Source organism: Drosophila albomicans, chromosome 2R (assembly GCF_009650485.2).
Source record: "Drosophila albomicans strain 15112-1751.03 chromosome 2R, ASM965048v2, whole genome shotgun sequence".
NCBI classification, from domain to species: Eukaryota; Metazoa; Arthropoda; class Insecta; order Diptera; family Drosophilidae; genus Drosophila; species Drosophila albomicans.
Genome location: NC_047631.2, coordinates 22013532 through 22038015, shown reverse-complemented (window position 1 = coordinate 22038015; position 24484 = coordinate 22013532). Strand labels below are relative to the sequence as shown.

The 24484-nt window shown below is 38.1% G+C and overlaps 1 protein-coding gene across 11 annotated transcripts; it reads right to left on the bottom strand.

Annotated features, from left to right (window-relative positions):
- Nucleotides 1-921: 921 nt before the first annotated feature.
- LOC117574244 (very low-density lipoprotein receptor) lies at nucleotides 922-23216 on the bottom strand. 11 transcript variants are annotated; one of them, XM_034257971.2, is made up of 12 exons: nucleotides 20394-20886; nucleotides 15752-15892; nucleotides 9067-9186; nucleotides 8837-8953; nucleotides 7911-8033; nucleotides 6495-6721; nucleotides 4680-6077; nucleotides 4376-4574; nucleotides 4099-4236; nucleotides 1807-1940; nucleotides 1584-1742; nucleotides 922-1523 (listed from the first exon to the last, which is right to left on the bottom strand). In XM_034257971.2, the coding sequence occupies exons 1-12, from the start codon at nucleotides 20782-20784 to the stop codon at nucleotides 1491-1493; spliced, it is 3180 nt and encodes a 1059-aa protein (XP_034113862.1). In that variant the 5' UTR covers nucleotides 20785-20886; the 3' UTR covers nucleotides 922-1490. The 11 variants fall into 11 exon arrangements, with proteins under 11 accessions (XP_034113862.1, XP_034113855.1, XP_034113858.1 ...); XM_034257964.2 differs by lacking the exon at nucleotides 8837-8953; XM_034257969.2 differs by lacking the exons at nucleotides 8837-8953; nucleotides 20394-20886 and adding an exon at nucleotides 22903-23216 and having other exon boundaries at nucleotides 923-1523.
- Nucleotides 23217-24484: the final 1268 nt, after the last annotated feature.

The window sequence follows — 24484 nt, the reverse complement described above, 5'->3', positions numbered from 1 at the left end:
CGCCACGACAGCACAATAGTGACGTATTGCATACCTACCTGTGTTTGCAACGAATTGTGTGAGTGCTTAAAGACCAGTAAGAGAGAGTAGAGAGAGAATAACAAAGAGCGCAAGTGAGTGAGTGTGACCAATGCTCTGATGACGCATGAGGAAGAGGGAAAGAGAGCGAGAGATCGTCAAGAGCAACAGGTTGTTGGAATACGCTGCACTCTCTTAAGTTATTTTATCTTAACTCCAACATATTATTGGTGGAATTTGTTGCTCTTTTAAAAGAGAGTATCAACTGAAATTATTATTATACGATTCACCACTTCAAACAATCAATTGCTATGGGGAGGTGTGTTCAATAATTGAATGCCTAACAATTATTTTACTCAATAATTTGAAAAGTTGTTGCCCTAAATTTATTCTTGGCCTAGGTCAGAGACCATGACATGCACTTGTTAATTGCTACGGTATCAAATGATATAACATTTTGAGCTTTGATTTTGATAGACAATTGAACAAGTTCCATGTTCCATGAATACACACTATTTAAATAAGTTTTTACGTATACAATACATCAGATAATTTTACTCATTTTAAAACAAAATTCTCCAAGAGTAAATAAAACAAAAAATTAACATGCCACTAAAAGACACCTCACCTATTGGCTAACAGATTTTTCCTGGAATCGGTGCATAAATTTACATATTGAATAAATCAATTTGAGTATTTTGAAAGAAGGCAGTTTCTTGAAACACGACCGACTTCGCGAAGTCTGTATACAACATTTCAAGGCATAGCGTTCTATTTAACTTATACTTACTTTTCAAGTATAACATACTAACCCATAATTATATGGACTGAATCCATTTGAGCTGAAATTCAAAATCCTATCAACTGTTGTAATATATTTAAACCAATTGAGTACTACACATATATCTGCATTTATTCAATCATCTTTGCTCGTAAACATATGTACACTTAATAATAGCATGTAAGATTATTAATAATAATGTAATAATAATAATAATAAACGTTTTTGCACATTAAACAGAAATAAATTTGTCAACTTTTCTCTAATTATCAAGAGCATAATAAGTATAATAATTATTTGTTTTGCTTTAAAATTACGTAATGCACACTTACAGCTATATACAGTTTGGAACTATTTGAATTATCATTAGAGTTTTCATTATTTCATTTATTCAGTTTAGTTCAGTTGAGTTTAGTTTACGTTTTAGTTTAGTTTAGTTTAGCATTAATTTAGTTTCGTTTAGTTTAGTGTTTAGGTTAGAACTCTGCGACATATTTGTACAGCAATCCTTTAAGGATTCTCCCCTTGCTTCGCTCCCTTCGAAATGACCTGCTGTTTAAAATAAGTTTTTAAAATAATTTACACATACGATTTGCTCAGTCTTTAGGCGTGTCTGCTGTGGGTTACTCATTGGTTCTGCCCAGGCCATTCAGTATTTAGCTTAGTTGCCAAAAAATAAAACCCCAAAGCTCTAATACGACGATATGCCTATGACAGGTGAGTACTGCAAAGGGAATTTCATTTAATATAAATTGTGAAGGGTTAAGAGTTTTGATTGGGTTACCTCCTCATCCATAACGCTGGTGTGATCATAGATACGCGCTGGCAGATTCTTACGCAGACTAAAGTGATCCTCTGTGGTTGTCTTGCGGTAAATGGGATTCTCAAAGTTCATGGAATTGATGCGTCGCTTACTGCAGTAGCGATAGCCCACAAATAGAAGCTGACACAATGGAAAACAAATATTATTAATTTATGTCCTAAACACAGTTTTTGGATGAACTTACCACCGAGAGGAGACCTGCACAGCCACTGAGACTGGCAATCACGACGAGCGCTATGAAGCCCGAGTCCGGTTGCGGGCTGCTTGCTTTGGTCTGATCGTTGTGTGTTTGGTTCTTCACTGGTCGATGGTCGGCGACTGTTTGGTGGAATGGATTGACAGTGGTTGGAAAGTTAGATGCATTCTCATGTAAATCGAATAAGCAACCCGAAACGCAAACAAAAGACAAAACATAAAACACAGAGACAACGAAAAGAAAGCAACAAAAACAAAAAAAATAACACCACAGCAAAAAAATAACAAGTACAAAATGCGACAGGCATAAAAATCACAGCAATAAAACGCGCAAAATGAAAAAAAAGAGAAGAGAAAACAAAAAGAATTGTGTTTAATGTACGAGCCAAATCCCACGCTGGAAAAATGGTGCAGGCCATTTGGGATGTACTCGAATGTTGCTTTTACTTCACCATCCCCATCCCAATCTCCAACTTCCATTCCTATCTGCATTCCCCGACCAGAAAGCTTCGCCACTTTTCTTGAGCTGGCAAAAGAATTTTCAATCAAATCGTTCAAAGTGCGCATTTAGGCGCAAATAAACACTTAAACGCGCTCGCGCCTTTGATGGGCTAAACTTTTATACCACCAAGGGATGAAGATCTAAAGATGGCGGCGACTCTGCCACCCCCTATGGTGTGTATGATGGGGGGATGTAGGAGACTGTTGTGTCGTGATGTAACAGCAGGGAAACTCAAATGGCGTAGGATGCGTAATGACATCGTTAACGCAACGCATTTAATGGATTCTGATTCGGAATCTCGCTCTCAGCTGATTCGAGTGTGCTGTTGTCGCGGATCTTGTTCAACGCTTAAATCAAATCAAACGGCAAAAGCTATCAACATTATCTTGAATTTCACTTTAAAGAGCCAACAAGCAGCCAACATCAGCAGGCGGCAGGCGGCAGGCGGCAAGTGGCAAGCGCCAAAGAAGCAAGCCATGAAACAAACCGTAGAAGCAGCGCAATATTAACCTCATACTTAGCGGTTAGCTGGTTGGCGCCCATTCAGGGTGGCTTCTTGGTGGGTGGTGGGTGGTGGATGTTGGCTTGTCTGGCCAGGTCCAAGCCTGCCCTGGTATCAGTTGCAACGTTCGCCCATTTTGCTGCCTACTTGCGGTTGCCACTGCGCTGCAAGTGGCTCTCGATGGCGTTTATGAAACTGTCAAGGATGGATGGGCTGAGTTTGGCTTTGATGATGATTAATGCGATCCATGACAAAGCAAATGTTATGCCCGAGTGTGGCAAAATGAAGTGCTTTCCCTCGAAAATTCACTCGCTCCCCACTCACCAACATAAGCCACACACACACATACAAAGAGAAAAATATCCAAAGGGAGCAGAGAAAGAGAGAGAGAGAGCTGTCGAGTGTGGCAACAGTTCAGTGCATTCAGTGAAAAATTTCGTGATTAATTTGCTTGCTTTAAGTTCGAGTTTCAACACTTTAAACACAAACTAATGGCAGACTGAAACTGCGAAACTACGTCAACAGCACAGAGTTGACAAGCTCTTAAGTGACACTTTGGAGAGAGTGGACAGCACCGAAAGAGGGTTGACACAGTCTTAAACATACATCAAGCTGCGGTTGACGAGGTCGAAACTGGGAAATATACAATTTAAGAGGGTTGCCACACAATCGTAAAAAACTCACTCAACCGAGAAGAAAACTTAATAGTGAGTGGCTGGGTTATAAAATTAAATATGTAGATTTAAAATATAAAAAGTTCTTCACTTCAAGTGTTAATTAAAATCCCAATAGAAAGGGTTAACAGGTCACAAATATATACAATTACTTTACAAAAACACAGTAAATAATATTCAAGATTAAATCATATTTTAAAGGAAAGACAAACACACAGACGCCACATATAAAGAAAACAGAGTTGACAAGCTTTTCGGAGAGAGTGGACAGCCTCGAAAGAGGGTTGAAACATACATCAAACTGCGGTTGAAGAGGTCGAAACTGGGAAATATACAAATTAAGAGTGTTGCCACACAATCGTAAAAAACTCAACCGAGAAGGAAACTTAATAGTGAGTGGCTGAGCGATAAAATTAAATATGTAGATTTAAAATATAAAAAGTTCTTCACTTCAAGTATTAATTAAAATCCCAATAGAAAGAATTGACAAGTTACACAAATATACCATTACTGTATAAATATTACTAAAGACTAAATCAAATTTTAAACAACAGACAAACACATAGACGGCACAAATAAAGAAAACAGAGTTGCCAAGCATACCAAAGGGGCGTATGATGATTGCCTGATGCGTTTCAATTTTGACAGGCACATCATTAGTGTGCGGAATTCGCGGCTTCGGTTTCGTTTTGCTCTTATATCTGTGGACACGCGGGGGTTTGGTAACAACTCTATAAAGGGCTGCATGCATCATCATGCACAGGTTCAAAAATAATTGTTAATTAAATAAAAAAAAAATAAGGGAAGCGTGTTAATATTGAATCGCATGCAAAAGGAAAATTATAAAAGAAAATACTATTAATATCTTGAAGCTACTTACGATCCTCCACACACATGAGGCCATCGGCCATGAGCTTAAGACCCGTGGGACACGCACACGAAATGGGCGGACTCTTCTCGTTGATACGCGGCGCGGGCAGGCAGAGATGTGAGCAGTGGCCATTAACCGATTCGCAGCGATTTACGCCATCTGGCTGGCGATAAGGATGGTAGACATGAATAACCATGGGATGCTGCAACTGCAAAGGCAAATAAAGATATGCAAATATTAAGTATACGTCAGCAAGCCGTTGGGCACATGCCAGCTGATGGCTGACAGCGGATGCCGGATGCCGGCTGCTCACCATGTGCACGGCTGTAATGGGCTCAACACCTTCGCCGGTGAACTTGTTGGCCTTGAAGACGGTCTGCTTGTCCCAGTCCGTCCAGTAGATGTAATCCTCAAAGGTGGTGATGGAGAACGGATGTCGCAGATACTCCGTCGAGTACAAAATCTGTCTGCGCTGTGAACCATCGTAGTTGGCTGAGGAAATAACATTCAGTTTGCCATCCACCCAGTAGATGCGCTTTCGCACCATATCGAGAGTGATGCCATTGGGCCACTTCACATCATAGTTGATAATCGTGGTGCGATGCGAGCCATCCATGCCAGCGCGTTCAATCCTAGGCGATGCTCCCCAGTCGGACCAATACATCCAGCCATCAATGGGATCCAGAGCAATGGAGCGTGGAATATCTAGCGAATCCTTGATCAACACTGTGCCCATATTGCCATCAAAGTTGGTCAGCTCAATGGTGCACTTCTGTGTATCCGTGTAGTACACATGATTGTAGATCCAATCCACAGCCAGACCATCTGAAGTCACAGATGATTGCTTGAGCACAACTGTCTTTTCGTTGCCCTCATCGATGGGAGCCTTGTAGATGCTCTGTGTGGTCACATCACTCCAGAAGATCATGCCAGTGCGAAAGACAAAATCTAAAGCTGTGGCTGACTTGGTGCTATTTACAATCGAAGTCATCTCCATGTGATCTAAAGCTATCTTCCGAATATCATGACGACGCGCCAGCAACAGTGAAGCGTGACCTTCTGTGGCCTTGCAACGCGTGTGATTACGCGGATCCCGCATGTAACCTGTTTGGCACTCGCACTTGAAGCCGCCAATCTCGTTGACGCACAGCTGGGAACAGATGCCGGGCTCTTCGCACTCATTGATGTCCACACACGTGTGGCCATCTGAGGACAGTTGATAGCCCTGATGACAGTCGCAGACGTAGCCCACAGGCTGATCGACACAGCGATGCATGCAGTTGCCATTTTTGACAGAGCATTCATTGACTTTGCACTTGCCCGCCGGCTCATCCTCGCCATCGGGGCAATCCTTGCGCTGATCACAGACCTTGGACAGGGGAATACACTGACCACCACCGCAATCGAATTGATTGGTTGCGTTGCAGCTCTTGGACTCGGCTGCCAATCGGCAATCGCGTTCATCGCTGCCATCCTTGCAGTCGGATTCGCCATTGCAGGCCAGATGACCGGCAATGCAGCTGCGATCGTGGCACTGGAATTGATCTGGTCGGCAGGTGATGTTCTTGCAGTTGGTGAACTCATCATCGCCATCGGGACAATCGCGATCGCCGTCGCAGAGCCAACTGTGATGTAGGCAGGTGATGCGATCCTTGCATTGATATTCATGAGGCAGACAGGGCGTTACTTGCTTGGTGACATTCGTGCAGGCCTGAGATTGAGGGAAAAGGCAAAAGGAGGCATTGAGAGAAGGGAGTTGAGAAAAGTTATGCGACGTTGCCTTGCTAGAAGTTTGGCAAAAACTTTTCATTGCATACTTTTAGTTGCTTACACACGAAATTATGTTGCAAGTGCAACGCCCACACTTCGCAGCCCAAAATGCAATTTTATGCGTACTATGCGTTGACAACAAAAGCTGCCAAAGCTGGCAGCGTTGAGTTATGCGCAACTTGTCTGTAATTTATATGCTTGCCGCCTTTCGCCTAACACACACAGAGACAAAAACTTGGTGGCAGGCGGAGGCGGAGGCGAGGGCGTGGCAACTACAAACATTTTGCCACTTTACCAACGACACAAAAATGGGAATTTATGAGGCAGTCTGGCTGGCTGGCATTCAGTGTGCACTTACCCGTTCATCGGAGGCATCTGGGCAATCCGGATCACCGTCACAGACCCAACGCTTGGCAATGCAGGCGCCATTGGCGCAGGTGTGCTCCGCGATGGCATCGCAGGGAACAACGGGACAGTTGAGCTCATCGCTGCCATCGCCGCAGTCGTTGTCGTGATCGCAGACCCAACGCTTCTGTATGCAACGCCCGTTGCCGCATGTAAACTCATCGGAGCGGCACGTTTGGTCTATGTGAACGAATGCGAACCGACAAAGGATTAGCACAATAACAAACAAATCTCTGTGCACAATGTGCGACATAAACCAAAAAAGAAAATTAAGCACAAAGCGGACCGCTTGATGAATGGGGATGTGACCAGTGAGTTAGCAAAAGGAAAATGGTAGGCGGAATAACTCTGGCATTGGCTGATAAAAATGCAAAAGAATTTCGAGTTAAGTAAGGCAACTGAATAGTTAAAGAGGGAATATATTTTGCTCAAATAAATTGATTTCAAACAAAGGCTTCTTAAACTGACTAATTCCAATAAATGCTGCATTAACAAATAATAAATCAAATTTGTTTCATTTACTTGATGTATTTTTGGCAATAAATAAATAGAATAGTTTACTTTACAAATCAAATACATTTATAAAAGGTAGCTCTCATAAGTTTAATTGAAATAATTTACGACAAAATTTGCAATGAACTGAAGTGTTAAGCTTAAGTAAACTAATTTTGTTAAATGCTGCCTTAACAAAACACAATTAATTATTTGACTTCACTTGTTTTCACAGTGACGTATTTTAGCAATAAATAAATTAAATATGTTGAACATTCAAAAAGGTAGCCAAATAAATTCAATTGAAATAAATTATATACAATATTTGTCAGTTGTGAATTTTTAATTAACTTAGCAAAAATATTTACTTGCTTTTTAGTTAAATAAATAAATTTCAAACTATGCTTAATTCTATTAAAAATCTAACTGAAACTCGTTGTACAAAATGAAATGCAATTTTATTATGCTCTACAGTGTGAATCTAGCATTAAATAGTCTTAAATATTTTATTGTCAAACAAACAGGATATTTTTGCCTTTTTTGTATTTCAATTGAAGCGCAAATAAAATGTCGCTGCGAGGCAAAATATATTTATGATGTTTGTTTTGGCGTATAAAGTTTGGTAAACAACATAATTGACTTTGCTAAATGCTAGTAAATAAACGCTCAATGCTTGCATAGATGTCAAAAAGTTGCAGCTCAGTTTTTGGATGCCAGGTGAACAGTGAACGGATGTAACGAAGGAAGAAGGAAGTGGCCTATAAATATCTATTCGGACTCAAAAAGGGATTTTAATTAAAATCAAGAGGAATTTCAAATTAATTGTCACTACAAATCAAAAGATATTTGAAAATCATTTGAAGGTGGATGTGCTTACTGCAGGCATGCTCATCGGAGCCATCGCTGCAATCCTTGCTCTGATCGCACATCCAGGCCAAAGGAACGCATTCACCTTCGCCGCTTTTGCAGCTGTACTCTTCCGGCGAACAGGTGCGTGCCTCTGCGATTTGGATGGAAGAAGATGAGGAAGAAGAAATAAGACGCAAGTCGAGTTGAGTTGAGTTCAGTTGAGTGAGAAGTAAACTGCAGCTAATAAATTTCATTGGGGATATTAAATACATTTATTTTCCGCTGAAGGAACCAGCTGCCCCTTTCTCTAGTTTGATTCTCTTCTTCATTTTTTTGTTTGTGGCGAGAAAGCCATTATATAATCCTATCGAATATCCAGCCAACAGCCAAGGCCAAGGGTTGTTGTGAGTATGAGAGTGTGTGTGTGTGTGTGTGTTGTTAGTATGTGCTCGAGGGGGCATGTAATACTCATATGCTTGTGTGTGTGAGTGTGTGTGAGTGAGCATTATGGGCTAAGCACTTTATGCGCTGTTGCCAGGCGTTGTCGGGCAGCTAACGCTGCGTATGCGTGTTATGTCATGCGTCTGTGTGTCCCCATTGTGTGTGTTAGAATGTGTGTATGTGTGTGTGAGGAGGAGGAGAAGAGGGAGACTCGCATGTGTTTATGGTTAGCTTTATATACACTTGAATGCAACGTTGCTCTTCAACGACTTGATTAAACTGTATGGGGATATGGGACACATATGAGCGTAGTTTTCAAATTATGCGCAACACTTTATTAAATGCAAGTGAGTTGTGAGTTATGAGCACAGACAGGACAAAGAGCTATGAGCTAGTGATAGAGATAGATATATAGCTAGAGCGAGAGAGAGAGAGCGAGAGCGCAAGCTTGTTATACACATACATATATGCGTATATATGCTTTAGCTATATTTATTTTTATTTTTTGCTTACTACAATGCGCCTCATCGGATTTATCGCGACAGTCATTGCTGCCATCGCAGAGCCAATTACGGGGTATGCACTGGTCAACGGTCTTGCATTTGAACTCATTGTTGGGACAGGCATTCACTGTGTATATCGACAATACAATTTATATATGTAGATAGTATTCCAAATATTGTACATATTTATACATAGTATGTAATCAGCAATGGGAAAATTCATATCACACACACACTTACTGCACAATTCCTTTGATTCATCGGAGGCATCGGCACAATCGTTCTCCTGATCGCATCGCCATTTGTTCGGTATGCAATTGCCATTTGAGCAGCGGAAATGGTCTGATGAGCAAGTGGCCTCTGCAAAGAGCAAAACAAAACAATGCAAACCAAACATGTTAAATCGAGTGTCCTTATTTTTTTATTTTTTTGTATTTTACTTTTGTCAGATTGTATGTGTGTGTGTGTGTGGTTGTGGCTGCCTTTGAACTCTGCTGCCCTGGACCCGTATCAAAAACAAAAGCCAACAAAAGCTGCCAACCAGCTTGTACTTATACTCATATGTTCAAATAACTGTGTATGTCTGTGTTTGTGTGTTTATTTACAGGCGCTTGAGCACGTGCTGTGCAAAGAAAATACTCCACAAAAATTGCAGGAAAAATTCAACGAGAAAATATAAATGAATACAAATAAAAAGCTGAATATACGTACGTACAAATAAAATTGTTGCACGCTGAATTTTGAATACAAATTTTCAATGTCAGCTGACAAAGTTTTTAAACAAAAGAATTTAACTTTCTTCGCAAAAGAGTTGCAACTTTAATTATGAACTGAAAGCAAAGAAATTAATGCATACTTCTTATGGCAACTGTTATTTGTTTGGCATACTTTAAGAAATAATCCCGAAAATTGCACGCAAAATTTCACATCAAGTGCCAACACCTGTTCACCTCAAAGGTCGATAATCTCCATTAAGCTCGAGCTACGATTGCGTCTCAACTTTTTGGCTTACGCTAATGCAAATCTGCGACCCATTCATAAAAATAAAAATAAAAAATAAAGAAGATGAGGATGCGGATGAGGATGAAACAAGCATTAATTTTAATCAATTTTAATGCGGCATAGAAGAACTGAAACTGAAGGTTTTTTCGCTGGCTGCTGTGTTATACGGCAAACGCACAAGTTGCCATATCAATAACATTTAATATGATTACTTTTCTAAACTTTTTATGGGGCACAACTCTCCGGTCGAATGCTCAGTGTGCCCATTTTGTCGCTTCAGTCAGATGAAATGTAGCATGAAAAACGGGGAAAAGCAGTAGCACACAAAAACTGGAGAAACTTGTGTTCTATTCCGTGGAAAAACGAAAACGACGGCAAAACAGCAACCAATATTTGTGAAAAAGAAAAGCGAAAATACAACAAAAACGAAAATAAAAACAAATATAAATACCAGTTTCCCGAAAACATTGAACAATAAAAAATGGTCACATGTGCATGCCAACAAACAAACCAAATTTTCAAATGTTTCATTTTATACTCTACACACTCGGGACTCTTGAGAGCTTCACACAAATTGCGCAGCGTCTCTGGGGAGAATATTAATTTAATGGCATGCCAATCGGACTATGTATGTAACAGAGGTGGAGGCTAGTAGATAGTCCCTATCGGTATCGGTTGGCAAGGTTTAGCAAGTCGATAGGCACGAAACTGTCGAAAGCTAGCAGTCATAAGAAGTAGATCAGCAGTAGTGTGAAGTAGATGATCAGTCGCCAAAAGTAGAACAGAAACAAATGGAAGCAGGTTTATAAAAGTTAATTGATCTATACGTATACACATTTGTATTATCAATCAATACATTAAACAATCAAAGGTTATCTACATAACCAACATAACATTTGGGACCTCAACTTCGAGCATTACATGTCCAAACATTTTCATTCCTTCACATTAAATGCTGCGCCTAAAAGTAGGCAACAATTGTAGGGTATTTAAACAGCAGCAGCATTAAGAGCATTAATGTCTCTTGGCTTTTTGTGCGACACATTTCGCTGTTGTTCTTCTTTCAATTGCCCGCAGTTCGATTCGATGTGATGTGATTCGATTTCTTTTTATGTAGTTTTGTAAGTACATATTTTATTATTGCTAATATGTACGCTGATGTGTATGCATGCGAAATGAGTGTGTAAACTCTGTCCCCTGGGCAATTTTCTGCGCATTTAACATGTAGTATTTACATACATATTTTACATATTTTTATACCCGCTACCCATAGGGTAGAAGGGTATTATAACTTTGTGCCGGCAGGAAATGTATGTAACAGGTAGAAGGAGGCATCTCCGACCCTATAAAGTATATATATTCTTGATCAGCGTCAACAGCCGAGACGATATAGCCATGTCCGTCTGTCTGTCTGTCCGTCTGTCCGTCTGTCCGTCCGTCCGTATGAACACCTAGATCTCAGAGACTATAAGAGATAGAGCTATAATTTTTTTTCGACAGCATTTGTTATGTTTGCACGCAGATCAAGTTTGTTTCAAATTTTTGCCACGCCCACTTCCGCCCCCGCAAATCAAAAAAATCGAATAACAAGTGTAATTTTAAAGCTAGAGCTACGAATTTTGGTATATATAATAATTACTGTAATAGTTATGATTCCTGAAAATTTTCAGATAAAAATTGTGGATGTTATTAAAGAAATACTTTTGTATGGGCAAAAACGCCTACTTACTAGGGGTCTTAGTTGCTTTGGCCGACAATCTGGCACATTGTGCCGTTTATGGTATATTTTGAATGGTGTACTACATCGATATACCAAACATACCATTTGGTATATTTTTTAGTATTTTTTAGTATTTTCGGTATATTTTGAAAATGATACCGCAATATTTTGCCTTTATTAAAAATGGGTAGCGGGTATCTCACAGTCGAGCACACTCGACTGTAACTTTCTTACTTGTTAATGTTATTTTTATTTTCATTTTCCAGTTTCAGTTTTTTTTTTTTTGGGGTATTCTTGTACCTTTGATGTCACTTCAGGCGCCAATTAAAAATCAAATTCAATTTATTATTTGCCGCAAAAGGAGGAAACAAAAACCCGTTGCGATTGATTGCATTTATGCATGTTGCAATTGATAAAACTGTGTGCGGCAAATTGCCAACTGCGTTGCAGCATAATTTGTTATATGCCACACTACTTTTTTTTTAACTAACTTTAAACGGCTTTTCAGTTGATTAAAAAACTTTGGCCCTTGACAGTAGCGTCTGGCAATTTGTATGCAAATGCCAAGTGGCGTGTGCAAAATATTCTGTTGCATGTGCCACATGGCGTCGACAGTCGACGGTCGACAGTCGTAACTTGGCTCGGAGGCAAGTGAATGCATGTTTGCGATTTTGTCATGTTTAATTCAACTTTAAAGGTGTTTTCCGGCATACTTTTGCGAATTGTTGTTCCTGAATAGTTGAGTTGATTGAATGGAGAAGAGCAAGCAAAAAGTTGAAGTACTTGTGTATGAATTGTTGTATTGATTGTGTGTGAATACAAAACTTTGCGCCACTAATATCCAACATTTTCGGTATTTAATGTGTTTGGCCCGCTTTTTGAATCATAAATTTAATTTGCTAACGAGCCAAAAAGTATGCAATGCATAATTTAGTGGATTTGTTGTGAATGTGAAATTGGAAACTAGGTAAACACACTCATAATTAATAATGTATTCATTGCTCCATTGATAGGAGTATAAGAATAAATAATAGTTTAGTTTTAGCATTCATTTCATACCTTTATCCGGCACAATTGCGCCCAAACTGTGGCTTTGTGTGTGCAGCAAACTCGTCACAAACAGCAAACACCAAATGTGCCCCATCTTGAGTCTTAAGTGGAATCCACAAACACACACGTAATATATATTGTCTTATTTATTGATGTCTTTAAGTAACTTGATCGCTATTAAAATCTATTAATATATAGATATATATTTTGGGTTTAATGATTTATGCACATAACACATAACACTGTCACTTGATATGCTCTCGAAATGCTGCGACTAATCAAATTGCCTGGGGGCCAATTGCCTTGTTGTCAGCTCAATTGTGACGCCTGCCTTTGTGGCATATTTGAGTCAGCCAAGTTGCACAAATTGATTGCATAATTTCCGTTTTCAAGTTCATAATGGTCAAACAGCAATAAGGACAACTGTCAAAAGTCAACGAAATGAATATATCTGTATGGCCCAGAGTTGTTTATAACTGACTGCTGGACTGTTGGACGACAACATTGAGCAATTTTGTGGGAAATTGAGGAAACACACATTTAATGCGGTTCCCCCCTCGAAAACTAAATGATAAATGATAAGTGTAACGACGACAAAAATCAGACGAGAGTCGTATCTGAATTCGAAATAAGTAGTCTCCATTCGCCTAGGCCCACAAAATGCCACAGATGGACATTGCCGATTAGCCTGACAACAACAACAACAACGGCAACGGCGGCGGCGACTTTTCTTCACAAGGAAGTAGAAAAGGACCACAAGAAAAAGAAAAATGTGAAAAAAGAGCAAACCAAATTTCCATTGGCAAAGTCATATCTTTAAGGCACACGGCACAAGCTTTTCTTTCATTTTTTTCTTTTTGGGTTCCTTGGCCTGACGCTGGCATTTTGTCAAAGCACTTTGCATAACATCAAAGGACTCGGTAGCAAAACGTGTGTAGCGTGAACAGGAAAACTCTCTTGGCAGTCTGGCATTTCGAGGACATATTAATGTATTTAATTCCTCATGGAACAAAAAAAACTCTTTCACTTGGCACACATTTCAACGTCCTTTTTCATTCGTTGCTTACATTTCGCACACTGTTTTTCTCTGTTTTTATTCTTCGATTTTTCTATATGTAGTTGCTTCTCATTTAATGTTTTGCCTTTTATTTTTCACTCAACGCGTTTTCAATTTTCTGCGGATTCGTCCCGTCCGTTTGCTTGAAAAGTTCGCCGACAACTGAGTTTACAGCTGCAGAGCGCCAATCCTTAAAAACATCTGCCCAAAAACTTGCTTTTGCAGCATCTCTCGCATCTCAGTCGAAGCTTTCGCTCAAACCAACCCAAAACCAGCTGCGTGTCGAGTGCAAACATTGAGTGAGTCTTATCTCGAGTTGTGAGTGCTGAACTGAGTTTTGTTGTGAGTGTTGAAGCTGGATACTCACAAACTTTGGGTAGAGGGAGAGAATGGAGGGTGCTTGAGCAGCATTGACAACATTCTAGTGAAAATGAAATCGTTTGAGTTTGAGCATAGTTAAGTTAAGGCATTCACCAATTCAGTTATGGCCAGCAACATGTTTGTTAAATCACATGAAATATTCTTAAACATTTCATCAGCATTTAACTTTAAGGCTTAAAATATGAGACAGAGATTTAAGAAAATTTTTAAAAGGGGAAATATATTATGTTTAATTATAAATAAGGCACAGTAAAGTAAAGAAATTGGAATTTGTAAAATGTGAAGCAAAAATGTGCACAAATTAAAGATGATATATGAAATAAATACGTAAAAGTAATAAGGTAAAATGTGTAATAAGGTAAAATAATTTCCCCTTCAAAAATAAATTTGAAAGAAGCAACCTTATTTTATGTTGTTTGCTTCATTAAATTAGACATTTCAGTGGATTTAAAGTATTATAAAAATCCTTCAAGTATGAGAAAAGTTTAATTAATAATAATATGAAATATAACATTTAATATTAATGAGTAAAGTAAAGGAATTTGTACTTTCGAAAGAGTTTTTTGTAAGAAAATGAAATAAACTTGTTTGATATTAAACTCTTTATTCATAACTTTCATTAAATTGAATGTAATCAAAATATTAGCTAATATATAAAATGGAAAATTTAATACTAAATAGCAAAGTCATGAATTTCATAGAAGAAAGTAAAGCATTCATTCATGCCAAGGCAAGCTCTATTATTTTATTCAAAACATTTAAAGAATTTGTTGCTGCATTTCATAAATTTTGGAAACGAACAATTCTGCATCTTTGTTGTTCATTTAACCGAGGCAAAAGGTCATGCATTTGTGTTTTCACTTTATGTTAATTTAACAGCTCCTTTAACAATTCCCCATTGACATTTCAACTCTTTTTGATGCATTTCAATTTCATTTTGCATCTCTTTTTGGCGTGCCCTCAAACATAATATCCCATTTCGCTCATTATTTAGCAGAAATTTCACCTGCAACTCTTTATGCCACGGTTCAACTGCTGGTTTCTTGTGTCCTCTGAGGGCTCATTATCAATTTCACTGCTTGTAATTTGCCCTTCAGCAAAATTATATAACAATTTCGTTATGCATGCAGCAACAACAGTAAACAGTAGCAACTTTGCAACTAGTGCGCTTCTCATCTTCTTCTTCTTCGGTTTTTTATCTCTTTTATTGTCATTTTTTCTTTCACTGCGCTATTTTTTTGTTGCTGTTTTTTGGTGTCTGGCACAAATATTGTGATAATATAGCGCAGACGACCTCACATAGTTTCCTTTTATGTCGAATAGCGACGCAAAAGTCTCGTGCGACGAATTCGCGCGCGGGCGCTTGATGATAAATTGCTGATGCAACAACGTTGCATGCCACAGTCAGCAGCGAAATTGCGTTGCATTTACAGTTTGCGCCGATGTTTAGCGACTTAATGAGCGCACTGCCATGGCACAGTTTTGGTCAGCAGTCAGTCCAAATGCACACACACACACACACAGAGTCTGACAACACCCCCCTCCGTCTGCCACCATGCAACGGGGTAAATGTGGCAAACTAGTTTCGCATTTTGATTGATTCGCCTAAAAACGACAGCAAACGAAGCATCACTCAATGTGATGGACGTCACTGTAACGTATGCACTTAGCATCACAGCCTAAAAGTATGCAATGGAAAATGAAACAAAACTCACCGAGAAATTTGCAGCTCGTGACCTGTTCATCGCTGTGATCCTTGCAGTCAGCATCGCCATCGCAAACGAAGCGTATGGGAATACAATCACCATTTCGACATTGGAATTGCTTCTCATCGCATTTCGTGTACAGAGCTTGAGCTGTAAACAGACAGAGAGAGATAGAGTAAACAAATGATTAAAGCTAATTATATTTTTTGTTGTTGTTGATGTTGCTGTAACTGCTGCTGCTCATCTTAAGCTGGTAAAAGTTTTCTCATTAAAAAAGCGAAAAACGAAACGGAAAACCGAAAAGCGAACAGAACCGAAAAAACAGGCAGACAAAGTGCCATTTGTAGGTGGCACAAAAGCCCAAATTGATTAGGGCTTAAAACTTCAAAACAATCAAGAGCAGACACACGCACACACTGAGTACTCATATGTGTGCGTGCTCAAATCATTTGCATACAATACAAACATAATGCGAGACGTCTCCCTTTTATCGTCATGGAGTTTTAATCAACAAAAATGCCTTGAAATAAGACGCACGCACACAAACAAAATGGCGTTGAATGCGGCAAAAACTTTGACGGTATCCCCTTCCCCTCTTGGGCACCCCTTCGAAAAGAACTCGACAATTTTTCGGTAGAACTTCCGTTTCAAGTTGCGGTTACTTCTAGGCGCCGCCTTGCCACATGCATCATTCGCCCTCATAAAGATGTATGGGAAATTATAATAGAAATAAAACAGGGACCCGAAAAATGTCAACAGCTCTTGATACATAATAGAAAATGTGACAAGTGAAAAAGTTATGGATTGCCAATGTCCTGCGTAAACAAGCATGCACTCACACACACCCACAAACACACACACAGTGAGTGGGGATCAATTTTGAGAAGGGTTTCCTGGTCAACGACGGACGTTGTTGTCGCTGCACTTGACAGCTGGTTCTAGGTTCACTTCACTCCGAATATGAGAAAAAATATATTCGCAGCAAATGAAAAAAAAAAAACGACTCGTTTAATCAAAACTTTGGCATAAATAATTTGCACAGAACCATTTTTGCATATTGTAATTGTTGTAATTGAAATTGAAACACAGCAGAGCACAGCACAGAAAAATGTTGTTGAGTGTTGAGAAAGAATTTTTACCAAATGCTGTCAATCAATAAGGTCAAATCAATTTGTCGATGTCGCCACGCTGCCTGAGAATTGTTTTCAATTATGAATGATGGCAGAATTTAATCAATATTCATTTTAAATAGCATGTTTACGTTACTTTACTTACATGTTATGAATGATAGTTGTAAAATGTGCTAAAGTTTTTGTGATGAATATTCTTCTTCATATTCAATGACATTTAATTCTTAAGAACACTATTTAATTCGCTTAATTTATTTGGCATTTCCAATATATCTTATTTCTAGTAAGGTTTAAAAACTTTGGTACTCTTTCTGCATTAATTTGATATTATAAATTTTAATATACTTTAAATTAATATAATTCCAATTACATTAAAGCATTGAGTTGCTTTTTGAAATAACATAAAAATTGTTTATTGATTTTAGTTTTAGTTTCCTTCATATCATATTTCTAGTAAAGTTTACAGACTTTGTTAACACCTCCTGCATTAATTTGATATTATAAATTTCAATAAAAAATTATAATATTTTAAATTCAATTACAATTGAAACACCATTAAAATAGTTTAATTGATTATTTTTTGTAGTTTCCTGCATATCACATTTCTAGTAAAGTTGCAACATTTGCAGAGTTTGGCAACTCTTCCTGCATTATATTATAAATTTCAAACAATATGATCTATATCAGGTTACTCGATGCCTCCACTTTGTCTGCGGTTAATAAAAGCAAACTGCGCTAAACAAAAAAAAAAAAAAAACAAAAAACTGTTTAACATATCGAATGTTATGGACAAAAAAAAAGCCTAAGTTAAAACGTGTTTAACACAGTCAACAACTGGTTGGCCTAAAGCGAGTATTCGCTTTGCTGCGTCAAACTGATGACACAAAAGCCAACTTGCATCATGATTAGTGTTATCAATGTTATGATTATAATTACGTGTGTGCCATTTCAATAAAACAAATTCCCATTTACGAAACTTTTGCGATTCTCAGACATTTAAATTCCCTTTAGCTGATAAGAAGCCCTCAAAGCTTAGACGAAGCATGATAAGCAAATGTTTTGAGTAATAATCCAAGGCTGAGAAACATACCAAATAATTGTGGACTGATAATGCATATAATACAACTTATGCTCACAGCGATTAACACACACAAAATGATGTGAAAATTTGGACCATAACCTGAGGTGCTAATTAATATGAATCACAAACATTAATATTGTTATTAAGTTTGCTCTGCTTATCGCATTGAAAGTCAAGTTCAATGTCAGTTTCAATTAAATAATTGCGATTTTTTCGATTAGAAATTCGCGTGGGGTGATCGCTTCCAATGAATCAAACGCTCAATTGGAAAGATACTCTACGTACTACGTATTCATGCATTTGTTATATAGCAGAGATGAACACGCCTCTTTTTGCGAGTAAACAATCAATGCAACTTCTGAATAATTGTTGTTGATTTTCTAGTTTTTGCACAAAAACAAATCAATTTAAGGAGACAGCATCAGGTTCATTTTTCTGTTTTATTTTTTTTTTTATATAAAATGCAAACGTCAAGAGGGCAGTCAACACGCCCACCATTTAAGCTTGTTCATATGCTTGTTGTTGTTATTGTTGTTGATGTTGGCACAAAACTAGTTGATATGCTAGAAAAATCTGTTGGCAGCGCAAACAAATTAAAACCGAAATGAAACGGCATAAAAATCAAATGAGCCAACAAATTAAATAAATAAACACAGAGAGAGCGCGCCCAACTTAGAGATACCCAGTAGACAGATCATAAAAGTTGGCTTCCGTGTATTTGTTATCTTATCTCATTATGATAATTTTGAGGTAGTTATAAGAGCTGTTCCCATTTAAGTTTGTGTTTTAGTTGTTCTCTCTATTAAGCCAGATAAGATACCGATGCAGACAAACAAAAACAGAGAATAACATTTCTCTGGCATACCCCTTTCTAGCTCGCTTTAAGTACAGGGTATCGCCAGCTAATGTATATAATCAAGAGAGCGAATACATTTTTGCTTGCCGACCTTGCATCGTGCTATACACAAGGCATATGTTAATTTATCTGACGGGAATCTAGCCGAGTGCTAACAATTTGTCTACTATACTATAGAACATAAATGTGTGTGTGTGTGTGTTTGAACAAGTATGTGAACTGAAAAGGAACAGCTAATAAATCAGCATGTAAAGCGTGCAATGAAAATATGAAAAATGAAAATGCGTTCGAAAACTTGATTTTTAGGTACACAAAATCTGCTTTGAAAATAACTACAAAAAAGGGGCTCGTCGCTCTGACGGCTTTTTCTCTTTTTGTATCTTTTATTTGGGTTTGGTAATAGATCAAGTATTTTTGCTTTTTGGCTTATTGCACTCAACTTTGCAGTTCATTTCGCTGATCTATAAGCTATGTCCTACGGACTACGTCAATGCGATCTTCCTACGTATTTTTCTCTGGCGCCAAGTGTAAAGAATTTTATTTACGATCTTTTAAATGCTCGACTAAAGTCCAAAATTCAAGGAGCAAAGTACAAAAATTGATCTCTTGTTTTTTAGCATTTCTAGGCTAAAAATATATTTCAAAATAGGTGCAAAAATAATTGTTTTTGTTTTTGCAAATATACAATTGACAGAATAAAAAAGTGAGAAATTGAAGAATGGAAACGTTACAATTAAAAATGTAATTAAGCATTAGAAAGGAAAGCTGAAAGTTCAATCTTGATTAATTAAAGATGTCTCAAGAGTCGCTAAGCGTTTTTAATGAGCTCATTAAGCTGATGTAAATTCAAAGAAATATTGATTAAGTTGAGTTTAATTTCTCAATCTTTGAACTAAATAAGTGTGTGTAATTGAAACTGCGTTGTCAAGTTTAAATCAAGTTTAAATTGTCTTTGAGGAAAGAGAGCACGCAACCTTCAGAAAAATCAAAGTGATTGAATGATATTATTCAATTGCTACATCCCAGTGAAAATGTAATAAAAACAAATCATAAAAGTGCGCAACGATAAGATAATCTAAGTACAGTAAATCCTGAACGAACGCAAGCAGGTGGACTGATTTAAAGAAATTTACGACTCGGAAATACCCCCAAAGGTAATAGACAAAAGACGTTAGCCACGTAAAGTTCTTATCAAATCGCAAGACAGACAAAAGACACTCGACTAGAAGAAGACGTAAGCAAACCCAATGAAATGCAAACTCCGGATATGAACGAACGAAAAAAAAGTTTGCCAAAATGAAATGAAATGAAAAGGGCAAAACCAAGGTCAAATTGACAATTTAAATAAAGTTCAAATACAATTTAGAAATATTCATAGACTTTTTGAGATAAGTTTAGATTATGTAACTAAGCTGAAATGTTTGCTGGTTCAGCTGGGGTTAAGACTTTGAGAGTGTGTTTGCAACACCTGTTGCTGTTTGCATCTGGTTTGCAGTCTAAAATTAGCACAGTCTGGCTAAAAACAAACTGCATTCCCCCACCCCACCTCCTGCACTCTTTCTGTTTTCCTGGCCTGTTTCTCACCTATGTCCAGTGGCGTGCCGATCTTGCCGGATACATTGAGGAACTTGAAGCCCATGTTGAGAATGCCTTTGCCATCGAATTGTTTGGTCAGAGTGGCGCCATCTATGTGTGGCAGCATTTGCTCATTATTCGTTGCGGCTAGCGGTGATGTTGTGGGCGTGGCAGTGCAGCATTTGCTCAGCGTTAGCATCAATGTGAGCAGAAGAAGATTTAAATTGACGCAGACGCAACTAAACAGCTGTTGGGCGCGTCGTTGACAGTTGTCGATGTTGTTGTTGTTTTTGTTGTTGTTGATGTTGCAGTTTGTTACAGTTGTTGTTGTTGTTGTTGTGGTATTATTTGTTGTTGTGCTATCACTTACAGTGCTCGTAGAGCGTAACTCTATGGCCATGGTATGAACTTTGTTTAGTTTTTGCTGTTTACTTTGTGGTTTCTCACTCGTCTCTCTCACTCTTTCTTAGCTTCGTTTTTAGTTCGTTTTACACTGCACTATGTGAGTATGCATATATATAAAAGTACTATATATGCATTTAATGTTTGTCTTCTTTGGGGTTAGAGGCTAAACTATGGAATAGAAAGTCATTCGATCAATAATCAAGCAGGAAGCATTGGATCTGCTTGCATTATCTAATCAGTCAGACAGTCTGCTGTTCGCCGCTGTTTTAAAAATAAATGACACCGCTAGAAAAATCGCGACGACAACATTGAAAATTGTTGCCAAAATAAGCACACTCACACTCACACACACACACTAACACACGCACTCAGCAAGGCGAGCGACAAAAATCGCGCGCGAGAGAGAAGAGCAAAGCACAGATAGATTGAAAAATAAAACGCGTCGAATGGCCGAAAAATGCAACAAAAATAAACGCAAACTGGTTAAAAATCATACGATCCACGCACACAATAACAACAACTATGTTTTAAACTCGCAGTTAAAGATTGGAGACAACAGAGAGAAAGAAATAAGGTGAAAACACACACACGAAAACGAAAACGAAAACAAAAACAAACGCACCAAATTTCTGTTGACGTAGCAATTATTCAAATTTGTCGTCAAAAAGAATCGCGATAAAAGTCTTCAACGATCGCGCAGCTATTTCCCTTTCCTCACTATTTTTTTTATTTTATTTATTTTTTATCGCATATCAATTAATTAAAATTACTATATATTATTTTCAGCACGCGTTTTCTGCTTGGTGATAAAAAGAAATAAGGAATCACAACGAGGCATAATAATAAAAACAAACACTTTGATTGTCTTATCACAAAAATTATACGCGATTTCAAGGCGCGCGCCTCTGAGAAAATATCATTTGGCACGTGCTGTACACGTTGTTGTTGCTGTTGTTGTTGTTGCTGCTATATTTACACTTTTCAGTTGTATTTGAAAATAGTTTGTATTGCTTTTTGCGTATTTAGTGTGCTCTCTCAGCAAAAATAAAATAACGATGCCGCCTCGTACAACGCGCGTTTTTTAACTGAATTCGTCTTGAGAATTCGCCAGCACATTTAAGCGAATTGTCATCCAACAATAGCCGGTCTTCCCCCTCCCCCCACCCCACAACACACCTTCCTCATCCACCAATCAACACGTTCGTTTTTGCGTCTGCGAGCGAGCTGCGCATGCTGCTCACATGCTTAAAGTGCTCAATTTGTATTTCATTTTGCACAACCTTCAAGGCGGCTCGCTGATCGTCTTATCAAAAACCAAAGAATTGAACTAATCTCAATTGAACCGATCTAGCGGAACCACTTCGAACTACATCAACGGAAAAAGAGAGCAATCGATATTTATCGTTGCCATCTCTCTCTTAAGTGATGCCCGCATTTTGCTCTTTGCAGATCAGATTTTATCTACAGCTCTTAAGTGAGGTGAATTTTTCGGTGAGGTGAAGTTGAATTTGCAGTTGAAACGAAGCTGGAAACTGTTGGCAACTTCAAGAAAGTTCAGTTTGTATTCAATTAAATTAGATAAAGCCCAAGATCTGATAAAAATGTTATTAGTAAAAGCAAGTGACGCAGTTTATGAGTTCGCTTATCAGTTTTGTGAATGAAATGCTGATAGTAAATGGCATATGAATTGAATGAAAGGATTCAATTACGATAAACCTCCAAAGAAATTGAGTGATCGTATTAAAATCAACAAGTTGAAATAAATTTGTTTGGCGATCGTATGAAATGCTGATAGTAATGTATGAATTCAGTGGAAGGATTCAATTGTGATAAAACTCTAAAGATATAAAACCGACTTTTTAACGATCGTGTTGAAATCAACAAGAACGTCAAATCAAATTTTCTGCTGCTTGTGTTGAAATCAAAAGAAAGTTAAATCTAAATTCAAGTTGATCGTGATGAAATCAACAAAATCAGCACTCGAAGGCATTAAATCAGTTTGATACACTTTAATTGGCGTTATCAAATGGTTTAATCCTTTACGTCTGAAGTGCTGCACTGTCAATAACCTAAACGATCGTGCAAACTAAATGTTATTTGTCTTTATACCAACCTTGAGCACAGGAAATCACTATGAAAATATATTTCAACAAAAGAGAATCACTTAAATGCATTGTAATCGATAAGCGAATACGAAAATCGTAGCTATATCTGTGTATAGAGAGGATTTATCGGACACGCTGCTGCTGCTTTCGATCAGTTTGCAAATATATTTAATTAAAGCCAAACACTTTGCAACCGGATAAGTGATAATCTTGCAGCCAGATATACACTTAAAGGGAAGTACGTATAGAGAGACTAGATCCATGAATTCCCGTCAAGGTTTATTGTTGCGAATAAAGTTTAGGGTGGATAGACGATATAGGTGCGATCTGCAGCAACGACCGACGCGAACTGAAACGTAGCCAAATTATTAGCATTGAAGGTTGACTTCTGCGGCGAGAATTGTTAACTCAAATGTGACGACTGTTGTGTGATAATGGCCAAATTGCCTATTGGTGGTGGATAACTATAGACAATGGTCGGAACCGTGCCGATTACTTTTTGATTATCGCCATCGTCATCGTCGTCGTTGTCGTCGACGCCAAACAACATCCGCCCATCGTCGTCATTGGCATCTGCATTTGTCGCTGGGCCACTTGAAAACCATAATTTATGATTTTCGTGTGTAAATCATTTTTGAAGTTGAACCACTGCAACAGAGTGTGTGCTTGCCAATGACAGATGACCATCTCTCTCTTTCTCTCGTTCCCTGTTTAGTTTTCAATTTGCGGGCGTTTCTAATTGCAGGCGTTAAAAATCGCTTGCAAATCGCGAGCAATTATATTAATGGCAAAACGACTACCTTTTCACATCCCCCTTCCTCCCCCGTGTGTTTGACACTTTAACAAACTGCAGTTTATCGCTGTGGACGTGTGTTCAAGTTGAAATCCCACCCCATTGATACTGCGTGCGTCGAGTGGTCTTGTCTTTGACAGATATTGAGGGTTATCGGCCAGAAAATCACATCTATCTATGGTCAGATTGATAAACATAGCCACAGATACGGCTGCAGATAGCCATTAGACAAGGTCGAAATGCGTCGATGTGCCAATTACAATCATCAACAGAGTCAAGAGTAATGCAATTACAGGAACATGAATCATCAGCAAATAATTCGTGGGGGTTTTCCTGATATCGTTATGTTTGCAGATTGATAATGAGTTCTTAAGAGCTTGTGATCTACACAACAATAAGTTGAAAAGCCAGCTAATTGAATGTTAGTCACTTTTTCATAGAAGTAACTTCCGTTTAATTATGATCGATCATGACATTTGAATTCTTAATTAAGGAATTAATATTCATATATATTTAAAGTTCTACCAAGCTAATATTTATAAGATGTTTTTTAATAGCACAACAACACTAATATATTTTGCAGATATTATAACATTGCAGTTCCATTTGTAACGGCGCCTACAGCAACATGTATTGAATTCGGCCTAAAAGTCTGCTGAGTTTAAGCCAAGGTTCATGTTGTTGCAAGTAGCTCCTAAAAGTATGCAAGTTAAATTTCAACCAAGGGCGCAGCTTTAAGTGCATCAGCTGCGCTGTAAAGCCGAGCTTTAAGTAGTGCATCAGCTGCGCTGAAAAGC